The sequence below is a fragment of the Lepidochelys olivacea genome, assembly GCF_965140295.1.
Source record: "Lepidochelys olivacea isolate rLepOli2 genome assembly, chromosome: 1".
NCBI lineage: Eukaryota > Metazoa > Chordata > Testudines > Cheloniidae > Lepidochelys > Lepidochelys olivacea.
Genome location: NC_140411.1, coordinates 22,749,526 through 22,767,127, shown reverse-complemented (window position 1 = coordinate 22,767,127; position 17,602 = coordinate 22,749,526). Strand labels below are relative to the sequence as shown.

The following is a 17,602-nucleotide window of genomic DNA, read 5'->3' as shown; positions in this document are numbered from 1 at the left end:
GTGTCTATCTAGTGATAGGATTGCCAACTTTCTAATCGCACAAAACTGAACACCGTAGCCCTGTCCCTTCCCCGAGGCCCGGCCCCCGCTTACTACATTCCCCCTCTCCCGGTGGCTTAGAATCATACAAGATTAGGGTTGGAAGAGACCTCAGGAGGTCATCTAATCCAATCATCTGCTCAAAGCAGGACCAACACCAACTAAATCATCCCAGCATGGGCTTTGTCAAGCCGGGCCTTAAAAACCTCTAAGGATGGAGATTCTACCACCTCCCTAGGTAACCCATTCCAGTGCTTCACCACCCTCCTGGTGAAATAGAATATCCAACAGGTTTCAGAGAAGCAGCCGTGTTAGTCTGTATCTGCAAAAAGAACAGGAGTACTTGTGGCACCTTAGAGACTGAAAGCTTATGCTCAAATAAATTTGTTAGTCTGTAAGATGCCACAAGTACTTCTGTTAATATCCAACGTAGACCTCCCTCCCTGCAACTTGAGACCATTGATTCTTGATCTGTCTTGCTGTATCCCACCCTCACTCACTTTCACTGGGCTGGGGCAGGGGCTTGTGGTGCGGACTCTGGGGTGGGGCTGGGGATGAGGGATTTAGGGTGCAGGATGGGGTTCCAGGCTGGGCTGGGGCGGGGTGGGGCCAAGGGATTTGGACTGTGGGAAGGGGCTGTGGGTTGAGGCAGGGAGTTGGGGTGTGGGAGGGGGTTCTGGCTCTGGGCTGGGGGTTCTGGCTCTGGGCTGGGGCTGTGGATGAGGGGTTTGGGGTATAGGAGGGAGCTCCAGGTTTGAGTGCAAACCCCCCTTGCCCTTCCTCCACAAAGCAACAAATTTCCCATGGAAAGACCACAAGAGACCTGGTTTCTAAATAGGGATATGCTTACTGGCTGACTATGACATTTAGTCCCTTGTACCTGAACTACCTTGCTGCTTGTTTGCTTTCTGGAATCTGGTGACTACCTATTTTGCCCCCTTGCTGCAGCTCTGCTTTAAATTATTTAATCCAATTTCTTAGAGATGCAGGCCACCAGGACACAATTTCATTTTACAGAAGGATAATCTTGGGTACAGAAGGGTTCAAATCAACATTTTTCAAAAGTAGTCCCTAGTTTTGGGGGCCTCTTCTAATTTTTTTTATTTTTGAGTGCCCAGCTTCAGATAATTCAGGCTTATCTTTCAGAGGTTCCAAATACTGGTGGTTCCCACAGAGATCAATGTGCGTCCCAGCCCATCGTGCATTACCTTAAAATGTATTAATTCCTTCTGTTTGTAAGGTGGCTGTTAAAATTCATAGCCTTTGAGACAGGGGTTTGATAAGTAGTGGAAAATATACATATCTGGAGCTTGTAATAACTTTTCCAGCAGAGATGAAGATTGGTTCTGCAGTAAAATAATTTGTTAACTTCAGAGATAATGGCCTGAATTCACCAGAGTGGCAATGGATAGATTATTTTTCTAATTTATGCACATGATAGTTCACTTGTGTTAGTTTGTATGGAGTGCCAGTCTTTCATAAACATTGAAATAGATATAGGGATAATGACTGAATTTCAGAGTTTTAACAAATGAGTGTCATTTAAGTGTGTGTGTGTGTGTGTACACGTGCATGCATTTCATTGAAAATACTATATTAAAATGTTAAGGTTGCTAAGTCAAGCACACAAAAGGGTCTTAATTAACGTTGCCGGGGCAACATTAATATGCCCCCCCTTGTGTGTATGCATTATGGTAATCTCTAATTATGTGATCACTACTGTCTTTTCCACAGGAACTCAGGCTTATTCAATGAATGGGGAGTTAGTTCTTATTTCTTTTCATTCTCCACATTCAATGTGTGGCCCCATTAGGCCTTATTTAAAGTGCACTATTTAAACCCAGGTCAGAATACAGAATTATTAATTTTCCATGAGGCTCTTCTGTAGTGCTCCTCACTATAGTATCTGACCTCTTCACTGACTTTAATGAATTTATTTCACGAGGAGTAATGGTCTCAAGTTGCAGTGGGGGAGGTTTAGATTGGATATTAGGAAAAACTTTTTCACTAAGAGGGTGGTGAGACACTGGAATGCGTTACCTAGGGAGGTGGTAGAATCTCCTTCCTTAGAGGTTTTTAAGGTCAGGCTTGACAAAGCCCTGGCTGGGATGATTTAACTGGGAATTGGTCCTGCTTTGAGCAGGGGGTTGGACTAGATGACCTTCTGGGGTCCCTTCCAACCCTGATATTCTATGATTCTATGATTCTATTTTTGCAGCACCCCTGGGAGATGAGGGAGTATTTTTATCCCCCTCTTACATATGTAAAACGGACGCATAGCACAATTAAGGTCAAGTGTCCATTAATTTTTGGTTGCCCAACTTGAGACACTTAGGGCCTAATTTTACAGAGCACTTAGCCTTTATCTAGCACTTTATATGTTCAAAGTACAGCTCCCATTGACTTCAGCGGCAGCTGTGAGGTTTCAGAACGACTGCAAGTCAGACTCTAGAGTCTCCAGTTGGGCACCTAGAAACCGAGGAGCACATCCTTCACTCACCCTCCCGGCAACCCTCTATATCATTCACTACACACTTTCCAACTTGTGCAACAAATGAAGCGGGGATACTCCATACAAGCCTCCTTCAGTACAAAGTCCTGATTAACCTCTGCAGCACTGTCCATCCTGGGCCCTGAATGAGGTAGGGTCCTATGAAAAAAATAGTTTCCTAATTTCTGAGCACTTGACTTTGAAATCTTAATGTTCTTTTAATAGATCTTGTGGATGTAATTTCCTAATCTAAAATAAAACATCAGAAGAAAAGGAAATTCTATCATGTGGAACCATACTGACACCCAACTTGGATCATCAGCAATCCTTAGATCCACTGGAGCTAATGAAGTAACTGATAGCTGTGGTAGTGTCATAAGTATAAAGGGAAGGGTAAACCCCTTTAAAATCCCTCCTGGCCAGAGGAAAAATCCTCTCACCTGTAAAGGATTCAGAAGCTAAAGGTAACCTCGCTGGCACCTGACCAAAATGACCAATGAGGAGACAAGATACTTTAAAAAGCTGGGAGGAGGGAGAGACAAAGAGTCTGTCTGTGTGATGCTTTTGCCGGGGACAGAACAGGAATGGAGTCTTAGAATTTAGTAAGTAATCTAGCTAGGTATGCGTTGGATTATGATTTCTTTAAATGGCTGAGAAATTAAGCTGTGCTGAATAGAATGGATATTCCTGTCTGTGTGTCTTTTTGTAACTTAAGGTTTTGCCTAGAGGGATTCTCTGTTTTGAATCTAATTACCCTGTAAGGTATTTTCCATCCTGATTTTACAGAGGTGATTCTTTTTTACTTTTTACTTCTATTAAAATCCTTCTTTTCAGAAACTGAATGCTTTTTCATTGTTCTTAAGATCCAAGGGTTTGGGTCTGTGGTCACCTATGCAAATTGGTGAGGATTTTTACCAAACCTTCCCCAGGAAGTGGGGTGCAAGGGTTGGGAGGATTTTTAGGGGAAATATGTTTCCAAACAACACTTTCCAAATAAAAATAAACCCAGATAAATGTTTGGTGGTGGTAGTGGAAGTCCAAGGGCAAAGGCTAAAATAGTTTGTACCTTGGGGAAGTTTTAACCTAAGCTGGTAAAAGTAAGCTTAGGAGGTTTTCATGCAGGTCCCCACATCTGTACCCTAGAGTTCAGAGTGGGGAAGGAACCTTGACAGGTAGGCTGTTAGCCTCTGTGTGGACCAGTCACTAGAGGGATATGAGTAAGGCCCATCCAAATTCGCGGCCATGAAAAACATGTCATGGACCATGAAATCTGGTCTTTTGCGTGCTTTTACCCTATACTATACAGATTTCATGGGGGAGACCAGCCTTTCTCAAATTGGTGGTCCTGACCCTGAAGGGCGTTACGGGGGGTCACTGTATTGCCCCCCTTACTTCTGCATTGACTTCAGAGCTGGGCAGCCAGAGAATGGCGGCTGTTGCCTGGCACCCAGCTGTGAAGGAAGCGCCCTGCCAGCAGCAGCACAGAAGTAAGAGTGGCCATACCATACCATACCATACCATGCCACCCTTACTTCTGTGCTGCTGCCTTCAGAGCGGGGTGGCTGGAGAGTGGCGGCTGCGGACTGAGGGGCCCAGCTTTGCAGGCAGCGGCGCAGAAGTAAGGGAGGCAATCCCATGCCAGGCCATCCGTCCTTCTGCGCTGCTGCTGGCGGAGGCTCTGCCTCCAGAGCTGGGCTCCCGGCCAGCAGCCGCCGCTCTCCAGCTCCCCCGCTCTGAAGGCAGTGCCGCCACCAGCAGCAGCGGAGAAGTAATGGTAGCAGTACTGCAAACCCCCCCCCAACTCCTTTTTGGGTCAGGACCCCTACAGTTACAACACTGTGAAATTTCAGATTTAAATAGCTGAAATCATGAAATTCATGACAGGTTTCAGAGTAGCAGCCGTGTTAGTCTGTATTCGCAAAAAGAAAAGGAGGACTTGTGGCACCTTAGAGACTAACCAATTTATTTGAGCATAAGCTTTCGTGAGCTACAGGTCACTTCATGGGATGCATACCGTGGAAAATACAGTGGGGAGATATATATACATTGAGAACATGAAACAATGGGTGTTACCATACACACTGTAACCAGAGTGATTGCTTAAGGTGAGCTATTACCAGCAGGAGAGCGGGGGGGGCAAGGGGGGAACCTTTTGTAGTGATAATCAAGGTGGGCCATTTCCAGCAGTTGACAAGAACGTCTGAGGAACAGTGAGGGGTGGGAGGGTGGGGATAAACATGGGGAAATAGTTTTACTTTGTGTAATGACCCATCCACTCCCAGTCTCTATTCAAGCCTAAGGTAATTGTATCCAGTTTGCAAATTAATTCCAGTTCAGCAGTCTCTCGTTGGAGTCTGTTTTTGAAGTTTTTTTGTTGTAATTTTGCGACTTTTATGTCTGTAATCGAGTGACCAGAGAGATTGAAGTGTTTTCCAACTGGTTTATGAATGTTATAATTCTTGACATCTGATTTGTGTCCATCTATTCTTTTACGCAGAGACTGTCCAGTTTGACCAATGTACATGGCAGAGGGGCATTCCTGGCACATGATGGCATATATCACATTGGTAGATGTGCAAGTTAACAAGCCTCTGATAGTGTGGCTGATGTGATTAGGCCCTATGATGTTGTCCCCTGAATAGATATATTTTTTTTAAATCCTATGGCCATGAAATTGATCAAAATGGACTGTGAATTTGGTAGGGCCCTAGATATGAGCTGCTTACTTCAGTAGTGTTTCACAGCTATTTGCTGGCAGCAGAGGATTGTAGACTGTGCTCCAGATTCAACTCCAGGTTTTGGAGGGGAATGTACTCTGATGGTTCTGCACTTGTGCCTCCAGTCTGCCTCTGACTGTCTCTGCCTTTATCTCCACCCTGGCTCCTATCCTTGATACCCTACTTCTCTGCTCCTGCCTCCCCCTCTATTTAAGGATAACAGGGCTGTTCTCAGTTTTGTCAGTACCTGGCATTTATAGCACTCTGTGCTCAAGCAGTTTGCCAGAAATAAAACCCACCACTTCTGTATGCACTGCTGGGCAAAACTTAGGCAGGAGTTAAGTATGATTGTGACCATTGTTAATCTGTCAATTAACCAACAGGAGGTGTATAATCTGCTGACATAGTTCCCGAAGAGGGCTGAAAAGGTATAGAATTAAGCTGTAGAGCCTATAGCAAGGTCACAGGCCCAAGTGTCTGGAAAAGCTGCCTTTTTCCCTCACTTGGTGCAGCTGGGTGACTGTGAACAAAGCACAGTAGGTAGGGAGGTTCCTGTGTATTAGGTTTTGTTTTGTTTTGTTTGTTTTAAGTCTGTTAAATACTGTGGTCAGCAATGAGGGGAGCGGAGGGGGACTTTTCAATTTATTCCAACAGAGAGGTTCAGGTGTTGCATGCTGGTGAAACCTGGGCTAGATTACACACTATCTACCTAGGCTTGTGTGTAAATGTGCAGAACAAGTTAGTGGTAAGTCCTCACCATTGTCAAGTTGGGGAAACTATAATATAGCGTTGTATTTAATATTAAAGATAATTCTTTAAAATCTTGTTACTTTTAAGTAAGTCCACTGGTTTAAGGCCTGACTCATGGTTTTTGAATGCTTGGGTTTTGTAATATTGTAGATAAACAATAATTAATATTACTGGACATTTTAAAAATATTGATTTTTTTTCCCTAATCAATAGCAACACTCACTCTTTCATGCCAAAAAACCACCCTTTCAAATCCCCTCTCTTGTTATATTGATGCTTGAAGTCCGAAACTAAAAATCTACTTAAAATTATTGAATGGTAATTAGAACCTCTAGAGGGCTAAATAGAGGCAGTTAGTGGGTCCAAAATGTGATGCAGCATATGAAGCTGAATACTTCCTGGTACCTATTAGCAGGCAGACAGTTTTAATTAGGACTTAGAATTCCTTGAGAAATGCAGGGTTCAGCATCATTCTCAGGTCTGCTGATGTATAGCATTCGAATTTAGTAATCCCTGATAAATCAATAGGTTCCTACTGAGTCATAATATTTTGTACTTGTACAAATTGTCGCAGTTCCTCCAGATGCCAGCTTTGAATAGGATTCCTGTAAGCACTGCAGTATTCTTAATAGCAGCATCTTAAATAAATAAAAATGCTGTGAGCATATCTATCAGGTTCGTTCACAGTAAAAATCAACTGAAGGTTTGACCTTTACTAGCTACTCACTTTTTTCCCCAAATGCTTTTCATATAATCATTTGGATGTGAGCATCTGTTAACTTGAGGGTTATTGTGCCATCTTGTGAGCTAAAGGTGTAATTGCAGCCACATACTAAAGGAAAGTGTAGTTAGGCTAACTAGAGACAAGTACAACAAGGAGTCCGGTGGCACTTTAAAGACGAACAGATTTATTTGATCATCAGCTTTCGTGGTTCACCATCACCACTGGTTCTCCACTTGTGAGGTAACTCCCTTCTCTTCATGTGTCAATATATTTATGTCTGCATCTGTAATTTTCACTCCATGCATCTGAAGAAGTGGGGTTTTTACCCACAAAAGCTTATGCGCAAATAAATCTGTTCGTCTTTAAGGTGCCACCGGACTCCTTGTTGTTTTTGTGGTTACAGACCAACACGGCTACCCCCTGGTACTTCTCACCATAGAGAGACCAGGTGAATGAGCTAGTATTTTGTATTGGGACCACTTTTGTTAGTAAGAGACAAGCTTCTGAGAGTACATAGACTTTTTCTTCAGGTCTGGGAAATGTACTCAAGCTGTCAGCTAAATACAGGGTGGAGCAAATTGCTCCACATAAGTACTTAACACATTTCAAGGGCCCACTCAAGGTGAAGTGGTCCATTAATACCTGTCCAGTAATAGGGGGAATAATAATGGGGAGAGGAGGGAGAAGTTAGTGGGTTATAGATTGTTGTAATAAGCCAAAAATCCAGTGTGACAAGGTGGGTAATGTAATATTGTTTACTGGACCAAATTCTGTTGGTGAGAGAGACATGATTTTCAGCTATAAAGAGCTCTTTTTCAGGTCTGGGAACACTGCATACCTTGAAATATGTGTTAACTATTTATACTAAACAATCTGTTCTACCTTGTGTTTAGCTGTGACACAATGAGTGTGTTTCCCAGACCTGAAGAAGAGCTCTCTGTAAGTTCTAAAGCTTCTTTCTCTCACCAACAGAAGCTGATCCAGTAAAGGATACTACCTCATCTACCTTTGTGTCTCTAATGTCCTGGGGCCAACAAGGCTACAACAACACTGCATACACCAATAGTTAGGCTAATGGCAATTTTATCATTCTGCCCTTCAGGCTCAAGAAGCTGACTGGAAATATGCTGTAAAACCACAGGGTTTTTTTGTTTGGTTGGTTTTTTGTTTTCTTTTTATTAAATGGATACATGATCCCTAAAACTGCCTTACTGTTTTAATATTAAAAATAAACACACCAATCCACCGATGTTTCTTTTCCTGAAAAATTATAATTTGTTTTGCTGCACTGCATAGGAAAACTGCACATGCTGCTGCTCAGTGTCATGGGTTCCCTTCTTCAAAGAGTCTAACAGGAAGATTTTGTGGACGACAAGAATTTAACTTAATTAGGAACCAGTATCTCTATTTCTCACTCCCCAAAAGGAACATTGTTACTGGTTATAATTTACACACTGAGAGATCAAAATTGTGCCAAGTACTGAACAGGGATACGAGAGAACCTAATTCCTGCCCAGTTTACTATTTTTTAGAACCCTTGTCAAAAAAAAAAAAATAAATTAAAATTAAGAGCATTCAACGGAAACTAATTATATATTTCATTTCCTTTGCATTTCACTGTGATTGCTTTGCTAGTGGTTAGAACAGCAGATAAGGAATTAGCCTCTTGGGTTATTAATTGATTCAACATGTGACCTTGGGCTGAATTTCTCTAAGCCTAATTTTCTCACTCCTGAATATCCATTTTAACAAGGTGTAGTCAGACTTAACTAATGTTTGTAAAAGTTCTTCGATTTTTGGATGAAAGATATTGCAATACTAAGGTGACAGGCCCATTAAAAATACACTAGATAGACAAGACAGCAAGTCATTCACAATTAGAGCTGGGCAGGAAATAGTTTTCCTATTCCATACAAATTTTCAAGATTTTGCCATTGAGACCTTTTGAAGTTTTTCATGAAAAATAAGAGGGGCACTCCAGAATAGCCTGTGGTTAGGGCACTCGTGTTCAAGTCCCTGCTCTGAATCAAACAGGTCAAGGTCTCGAATCTTGGTCTCCAACCTCCTAGGTGAGTGCTGTCACCACCAGGCTTCAAAGTCAGTCTCATGGAGCTTTTCCACTTCATATAAATTCATATGCATGGAGCCAAAGAGAGAGACTTTAGCCTTTTGGTTTGGGCATTCATGTGGGAGGTTCAGTTCCCTGTGTCTCCTAGATCACAGGTGAGGGCCTTAATACTCGGGCTTCTGGATATTCTGGGGTGGGTATTTCTCACTCATTTTGAGCAGGCATTCCATCCTGAACCTGAAGAAGCTGTCCCACAGAAAAACCAAACATTTTCCAACAAAAAAAACATTGTGTCAAAGTTCCCACCCGCCTCTATTCACAATAGATATAATTGTTCGATTATTTCAGTTTGTTAACCTGCTCCCACATTCTTGACAAGCAGATGTGATTTCTTCCAGTTTATTTTTTTTCCTGTTTACTTATAGATACTCAGAAGTCAAGCTGTCTTGCTCAGTTGCAATTGGTTGAATGAATAATATATTATTTCTGTTCCCTGATTGGATGCGTGAAGAAACACTTCCAGTACCAATACGTGTGTGTGTGTGTGCAAATGTAAAGTTTGGTTTCTCAGTATGCTCACATCTGACACTGGAATTAATTCCCTGTGAACAATTGTGCTGGTAAAAACTCAAAGAGAACGCAAAAGTAGGACGAGCATGGCTGTAAGGATTTCATTTAAAAACTCAAATGAATATTCATGGAACACATGATTCGCCTCACTCCAGTGTTATGCCAGCACTAATTATTCTTCCTAGCATTTGTCTACATGGTTGTTTTTAACAAGGCAGAAGTGTTTTTCACTTTGAATAAGTCTTTCCGTTGAATTGTACACTCAATAAAGTTGCTTGCATCTGTAGTTGTTTCAAGTGGCAGTGAGTTGATGAGTAACTAGCATTAGATTAAATGCTATTGGTCTCTGACTAAAACAAGTAGTATTACTTAGCCCTTCTCTTGGCCATAGCATGTCATGCCGCCCAGAGATGGAACTACATGATAGGAAGCACTGAAGTGTGTGTTTACCACTAGCGAATATAGTCACAGCTTTCCGTGCTATGCTTTGATACCTTTCTCTTACTCTTAACAGTTCATCAGCTGTGGTTACTGTATGGGAATTTAATATAGCTGAGAAACCTTATTCCTTACTCAATTTCCATCCTGCATAAAATTCCTGTGTGAAATTCAGATATTTCAAATGGTGTCTTCATCCCAGATTGGGAGGAAACATTGAAATATATTTGTTCTGTGGAAGAAAAAAACTGCTGAAAAATTCTGATTGAGAAATGTTGAAATATTTCATTTTGACATTCCCAAATTGAAATGTTTTAGTTTTGGCTTCAGTATACATTAAGCTTGGCTGCCCCGCCCTACCCCCCAACAGCTGTTGTGGTGCCTCATGGGAGTTGTAGTTTGAGTCCCTGTCTGACTACAGCTCCTGTGATATATTGTCTGTGTGACTTTGATGATGTACGCTATTGCTTCAGTCAGAGGGGAGACCACGGTGCATCATGGGAGATGCTGGAGAAGTGAGGAATGGAGACACAGTGCACTCCAACTACTACCATGGCAGTTCAGGACCCAAAATAAAATGTTTAGATTTTTCCAAATCCAAAAAAGGGCAAAATCTTTTTTTGAACTTGTGAAAATTTTGCAGCAAATGCTTTTTCCATTAATACATAACGTTTCCAACCAGCTTTATTCCCTATCGGACTGTCAGGGTAATGTAAGGTCAATGAATAGAGTATGAAAATTACAGTATTTCCACACAGACAGTAACTTGTAAAGTGGATGTCTCCCTATCTTTCTCCTTGTTTTGCATCAGAACTGGCTTGTGTCCAACTGCGAGGTTTTAACCAATACTCTGTGCTGGGTCAGGACCTGCCTTCTGTTCAGCCGACACTTCCCCTGCAAACAGAACTTCAAAACAAAAACCCCTCCCTGCTGGAGTAAAGTGAGGGGGCAGTGCCATTTTATAGTAATAATCTCACATTGTAACAGGAATGATCAGTTATTAAAAAGAGGAAGTTCACATTAAATTCACAGCAGCACACTCCACTCCTCCATTATAGGTAATTACATGGGATTTTAAATATCTGATGCTAGCTGGCAGCATACAATACCCTGCAAGCAGCAGGCACTGATTTGTAATTTAATTATCATAAGCCATCCACCTGTTCTTTTGTCAAACCGGGAGCAGCATTTCTGTGCATTGGTTTTCCTTCCAGAAACTTGAATTAACCCTTTGAGAAAAGGCCAGTTTCCAGGGAACTAGCTGTTTTCCAAGGAAATTGCAGGCCCACTGAAGGGCACAATGCTAGAAAGGAATGAGCATCTCTGGCTGCGGGCAGGGGAGTTGGAACTCCTGCGTGGTGTTCCCTGGCACCTCAATCTGCCAGAAACCCTCCTGTATCACTGGCTTGCACTCGTGACATGATGTTTACGCTGGGAACCAGCAGTAAAAAGCAGTTCTCGTGAAGACTCCAAGTTCAATGTGTTCCCAGCTCTTTACTGGTTCTCATGTGATAGCAGTGATGCAGGCTCAAAATGGGAGTGAAATAGCCACATGAAGAATGTTCTAGTTGCAACACTTTGTGAAGAATTTGGAAGGGGCAAGGCTTGTGGGGAGGGCAGAAGGAAAAGGATGGTACAGAAGTGTATGGGATACTTGCTTACTAATTTATGGAGGCTGAATATGCAGGATCTTCTGCATTCTCACGGTTAATATGCAGTTATAGGGTAAAGTTTTCAAAGCACCTAAGGGACTTAGGCTCTTGATTCACTTTAGAAAATGGGACTCAGGAGCTTAATCCCTTCGTTGCTTTTGAAAGTTTTACCCTACATCTGTTTCCCTTAATTATTCTTGGTATTTTGTTTAGGTCTGACTGTGTGCAGGGAGTGAGTAGGTGAGCCTACACTCTGGTCACTCACGTGCTAGTTAGTGGCCCAATAGAAGCTGATTGGGGTAATTATTTGATCAGGCTGGTGGCCTGGGTGGGGTAAGAACTCAACTGGTCCCCATCAGCCCAGGGTTGAGAAGAGGTACAAGAAAGAAGTGCAGCGAGGAGAGGGAGGATCAGGGCTAGCTGAATCTAGTCATAGAGAGGCCTCAAAGTAGCAAAGGAGATGAGATGACTCTTGGATTATGCAGCTGTTTCTCAAAGTTTTGTTTAAGCAAATTGCTCAGTATATTTATGGCATCAGTGTGGCTGGACGCGTTCCTTAAAAGGGGTGCATTAGAATTAGTAGAGGATAATGGATTGCTTGGGGTTTCAGTTGTCTGTGTGCCATGGCTTATGGCATTGGTTGGAATACTGTCTATGAGATTGATGGCTTTTTGCCAAAATGATTTGCATGGTGCCAGTTACTGTGTATGTTCCATAACTGCAGTATATGGAAAGTAAGTGTGGTGTGTGTGTGTATAAAGTGTTGCAGACATACCCCACAGAGGGAACAGAGACCAATTCTTGCCCGTTGTATATTTTGTAAAGAATCGGTTTATGCCAGAATGAGAGTTTCTGAACTGTAAACTTTTGGAACAGTGTGTACACCAACAGCACACTCCTGAACTCACCTTACAGTGGATTGTGGGGGGCGGTTCATCGCATCTGATTTTTAATGTCTTTCTTGAATTGACATAACTTTACTATTGTATATCACAATTTTAAAATAAAAGTGAGGTTTGAATTCCAAATGGGAAATGGAGAAAAGGGGGTTTTCAACAAAATCTTCCTCCAGTGCCAAAACTCTTGTGAAGTTATGACATGCTTAGTTTTCTGGTCTTACATCTGACTTTGTGAGAAGGTCAGTAGGTCCAAGTAGTTATATATTTTTTAAAAAAAATTGATTTTGCGTGTTACAGAATTACTGATCTCTTAGCTGAAAGCAAAATTTCACAATAGCACCACCTCCATCCACTTTGTGCCAAAGATTTCAAGAAGCCCTGTAGCTCTCCCCTAAGCCCTGACTGAAAGAAAATAGTGCCAAATAGTCTGGCCAAACTTTACAATGTTTGTCTCACTTTGGAGAAGTCATTTAACCCTTCTGTCCCATGATTTCCCCATTTGTAATATGGGGACTAGTTATACACCACCCCAATTTCCTGCCCAAAAAGACTGTTGTGAGCCTACCTCATGTTTTGAAAGCATTTTCAGATCTTCTGATGGAAAATGTTACAGTAGTGTAATATAATATTATTCTGAGGGTTTGGGGATGTGGACCAATGTTAATTAGAGACTAGGATAAGACCAACAGGTTTCTCTTTCCCCTATGGCCCCTGAAGGGATTTCAAATCAAATCTTTGAAGGTAAAAGTCTCATGCATCAGTGCAGTTTACTACCTTACCTGCCCCTTTTTTGGTGAATTGCTTGGAAACAGGTTGTTTCTCATGGGTTACTGATTGGGTGGAGGTTGGGGAGCTAATATTGACTAGTGATCTATAACTATATTAATACATGTGTGGTGTTTTCACAGCTGCTTATTGTTCTTGGTTTTTATCCTAGAAGTATCGCTATCAAGATGAGGATGCCCTGCATGATCATACCTTACCTCGTTTAACCCATGAAGTGAGAGGACCAGAACTTGTTCATGTGTCAGAAAAGAACTTATCTCAGATAGAAAATGTCCATGGATACGTCCTGCAATCACACATCTCTCCTTTGAAGGTAAGATGAATATTCATTATGGCTTTGGCCTTAAAACAGGTGAGATCACTTGTCCCATAGTTCTGGAGAAAGATCCTTTGTCCAATGGGCAAGTTGCTATTTGAAATGAAGTTTGATTGTTTTGTGGCATGTCTTTAAAGCTTGGTGGATATTGTAGAGTAAAAGGTTATTGCTTTGCTGGCACAGCTTTATATTAGATTTGAGAGAGCTTGGGGGGAAAATGTGTAATGACAAGCAAACCTTCTCTTTTTTATATAAAAGGGGATGACATTTTCCAAAATAGCAAGTTCTGGCATTGTTGTTTTGGCATGACAAACTTTCTCCCAAGGTACAGTAAGCATTGTAACTGTATAACCATTGATGAAGTACTGTTTTGCTTCTTATCCTAAGCCTGGTGGCAAGTTCCATGTACACTTTTCCATGAAGGAAGAATTTGTTTGCCACAGATCAAATTTTTATTGCTGCAGCACTTGTTGCTATCCATGTCTTTGTCATTGCATGCTTTGCGATACGTGTCAGACATATAAAAAATATGGAGATGCTTTATCAGGTTCATTTGGGTCCCCTAGCAATGCAAAAGCTGCTCATCTGTATGAGGGAGTTGACTTATTTTTCTTTGTCATCCCAAAAGAATCCCATATGACACACACTGTATGCTAAGAGATGAAAAGATGTAGTTTCTGTTTAAAAAAAAAAAAAGTGGTGCAAGCTTTAAAATGTTTGTAAAACTTCCCCAGTACTTGTTAGGTTGATGAATATAGTTGCTTTCCTAGTGGTTATTACTCTCTGTTAGGACTAGGAAGAGAAAAGAAAGATGGTAGGCTCCTTAGTTAGAGGTGTTGATGTTCTGGTGGATTTGGTACAGGTGATGACTTTAGCAGTTTACAGGTGACAAATGACCTCCATGATACTGTGTTCGGATTATGGAAGGGAGGGAGGGCCAAGCAGTGATTACAGTACGGTGGCGAGTAAGAGGCTATTTTAAGATGTGTGTAGGTGGGGTTCAGGCAGGTGAAGCACCTTTCCTTCATAGATTGGCTTTGTGAACCCATCTTCATGCCTCTGGCCTGCTGAAGGTACTGCTTTTAGTTTTTGTTGTGTATAGGAATTAAGTAGTATCCCTATTAAATACTTCAGAAGCCCTCTAGTGGGTCTCTGTCTTATATTGCCAGTGCTAACAGTGTAGCAATATGTAGCTAGGCCTTTTATGTTAATGTGTCCATCGTAAACACAGGTTTATTTAGAGCCTGACTGCATTGGCACCCGCAGCAGTATGCACGTTGTGCGCTGTGCATACCACAGACAGTGGCAAGGAGGACAGCGCTGGCTGCCCCACTCCACTTAGATTTGGCCCTGCCAGCCATCCATTGTGACAGGAGTGGGGTGCAGCCAAAATTAAGTGAGTGGGATTGCGTGCTCTCCCCCCGATGCACCAGGTCACAATGACACTCATTCACAGCTCTGATTTTGGCTCCTCCATGCCCCCACATCAACACTGCTGTGGGACTAGCCCTGCATCAGAGTTCCCTCTTGGGAGCATTCCTGGCCTCACCCCTCTTCCAGCAGCCTGTCTCTCTCTGAGGGAAGAGAGGCGATACTGCACCTGAGCAAGCTGGGCTGGAAGGTGGGGGCTGAGCATGGCATGGATTTGATGGGACCAGTGGCTCCGTAGGGATTGACTGCACATACCATTGAATAAATTTCTGGGGATCCGTTGCCTGACTGTCTCTGTGGTTTCCTCCCATCCTTGAAGCTGTGTAGAGAACACAGACACAACAGTTTTTAGTACCCTGGGGGTGAGTTGTGAGGTGAGGAGTTCTGGCCTTTACGGTATCAGGGATGGCTATTTTTGTTTAAGGAAAGAAGATGACCTCTTGTAGACAAGGCAAAGAGACCGCCTTTATTTACCTTGGAGATGGAAACTTCCCTGTAAGGTCACCTGACCCAGGGCTGCTAATGTGGTGATTGTGGTAGGTAAGTTCAGTGCTGTGAGGTGGGTGGAGGAGGAGAGTAGTTCCAGATCTGTGGAGCTGCCCTTTAAAGCCTCTCAGCCCAGTTGCTACTGTGGTAGTGGAAAGCGCTTGCTACACAAAGGGAGTGCAGGAAGGAGAGGGGCTATGCGAAACTGCTTGTACACTCGTGTCAACTGCAAGTCTCCTATAATCCTGTTTAAGGGTCTCTGACTCTGTCCTCTCAGGGCTGCTCCTCACTATGGAGTCTCTCCTTTAGACTCTTTCCCCAGCTTCTCACTTATTCATGTACATCTGCATATGTCTCTTGCTGTTTTCTTTTGCTGGCTTCTAAACATTGGCTCCACTTTCCCTGCCTGTGTCAACCTGCGTCATCCCCTTAAGTGTAGGAAGTGTATGGAAGGGCAGAGTAAGTCATGGACCCATAGTACTCTGGTTCTTTGACAGGAATGTCTGACTGCTTCTTGCACTGAGTGTTGTTCCTCAGCACTGACTTGAAAGCCTATTCAAAAGCCTCTTCTCCTGTTGGGACCTGAATGCAGGAGTAGCATCATCTGCACAAGGAAAAGCTAAGCAGAGTAGCTCTTACTGTACTCTCTACTCCTGGGCTACAAGTTTTCTGTATTCAGATTAATTGAGTTTCATGATTTCTTCCAGGATGTGCTCTTCTTTCTCTTCCCTCCACCCTCGCCTGGTTCTCAAAGATGCAGCATATACAGTGTATCACTTATTTCTGGTGAGACTGACTAAATGTGATGGAGCACTCCCTCTTTCAACCTGAGATTGAGATCCGTGTTTTCAACCAGTATGTGTGTGACAGGTGTCATCTTGGCTGATGAACTAGGGACCTCCAAATCTAAAAGCATGAACTGTCAATACTCTGTAGCAGGGGACTGTAACAACTCATACCCTTTTTGGATTGGCATGGAGAGGGACCTGAAGTGGGTTACATGCACTTCCAGAGAGGCAGTAAATATCCCTTTATAAAGGTCTGGAGGTGTAGATGTGACTATAGTATAAATGTACGTTTTCTCTCTCATAAGTGGTGGAAATGTTGAAATATTTCCTTACCAAGTAGAATTCCAAGTACTGGGGGTCTTAATACAGCCTGTCTATTGCTGTGTCAGGAGCAAGAAACTGCTGACAATTGCACTTGCATAAATCTGTCAGAAAATCCCACTGAGAGATGTTTTCACTGGAAAATTTGATCTGCCCTGACCCAGTTTTGTGAATGCAGGTCAGAATACTTGGTGCAAAGGAGAAACACGTAAAAGAATCACAAGTTTCACAACCACAAGTTTCCCTCGACCAGGTGGGGAGAAGGGATTTACATCTGACAAGCAATCCAAGTGGAATGCATGAAGCCCAGGCACTATGGTGGGTTGCTAGATAAAGAGTTAAATATTTGAATAGTCTTTAAATCATTCTCTAATTGGGATTTCACAGTGGGGTCTGTGGCCCCAGAATGATTTGACTGCCTCTGGTCAAATAAATCTTTCAAATAAAACATGTCTTTAAAGTGATAGAATGATTTGCACAGCTTATTTTCTTTTGAATGGAGAATCATGAATGATGTATGTGAAGTACATAGCAGATCTCATTCTGTGGTGAATGCAAGAAACTGGATTTTGTTATCATGGAATCAGGCCTTATTTTAAACTTTATATGTCGATTTTTTTTGATAAGCTGGATGGAATGAGTTTGGAGAAGGAAGAAGCCTCTTCTTTGCACACATAACTTTTGTTGTTCTTTCGGGGAGGAAATCTGCCATGGTTCTATGAGCTGAAAATTGCCTCTTGCTGAAATATCCCTATGTGGTTTGTTTGAGCTCGACATTTAGTATTGAGCCTCTGTGCGCTTGATGCCAGATACTCAAAAGAGCTCAGCTATAATTTTGGCACCAAAATAAGTGGCCAGATCTGGGCCAGAAGTGTCCCAATAGTGGCTGCTGTGCACATCTGAAAAGCTGTCCCTTATTTAGGTGACTAAATGGAAACAAAGTTCTGTTTGAAAATCTGGTCCCAATTTTAAGTGCTGAACGCTTGGAAATTTTGGCCTTGAGCCCTTTTGAAAATCTGTCCCCCTAAAACACTGTTGTCAAGTGTGATGGAGGCTGTATTGGAACTTGGATAGGGTGTGAGACACTGATGCTCTCCACCCTTCAGTTGGGTATCATTCAAGTATC

At 42.4% G+C, this 17,602-nt stretch overlaps 1 protein-coding gene across 6 annotated transcripts in view; it reads left to right on the top strand.

The window, feature by feature from the left end:
• The window catches only part of DLG2 (discs large MAGUK scaffold protein 2), a gene marked incomplete at its 5' end in the record, with an annotated part of 1,505,837 nt that overhangs the window by 694,356 nt on the left and 793,879 nt on the right, over positions 1 to 17,602 (top strand). For 5 of the 6 annotated variants that reach the window (XM_084617703.1, XM_084617709.1, XM_084617707.1 and 2 more), the window contains one exon: positions 13,286 to 13,447. In XM_084617703.1, the coding sequence (XP_084473829.1) occupies positions 13,286 to 13,447 (162 nt within the window). The remainder of the gene's footprint in view (positions 1 to 13,285; positions 13,448 to 17,602) is intronic. The other variant, XM_084617710.1, reaches the window with a different exon arrangement.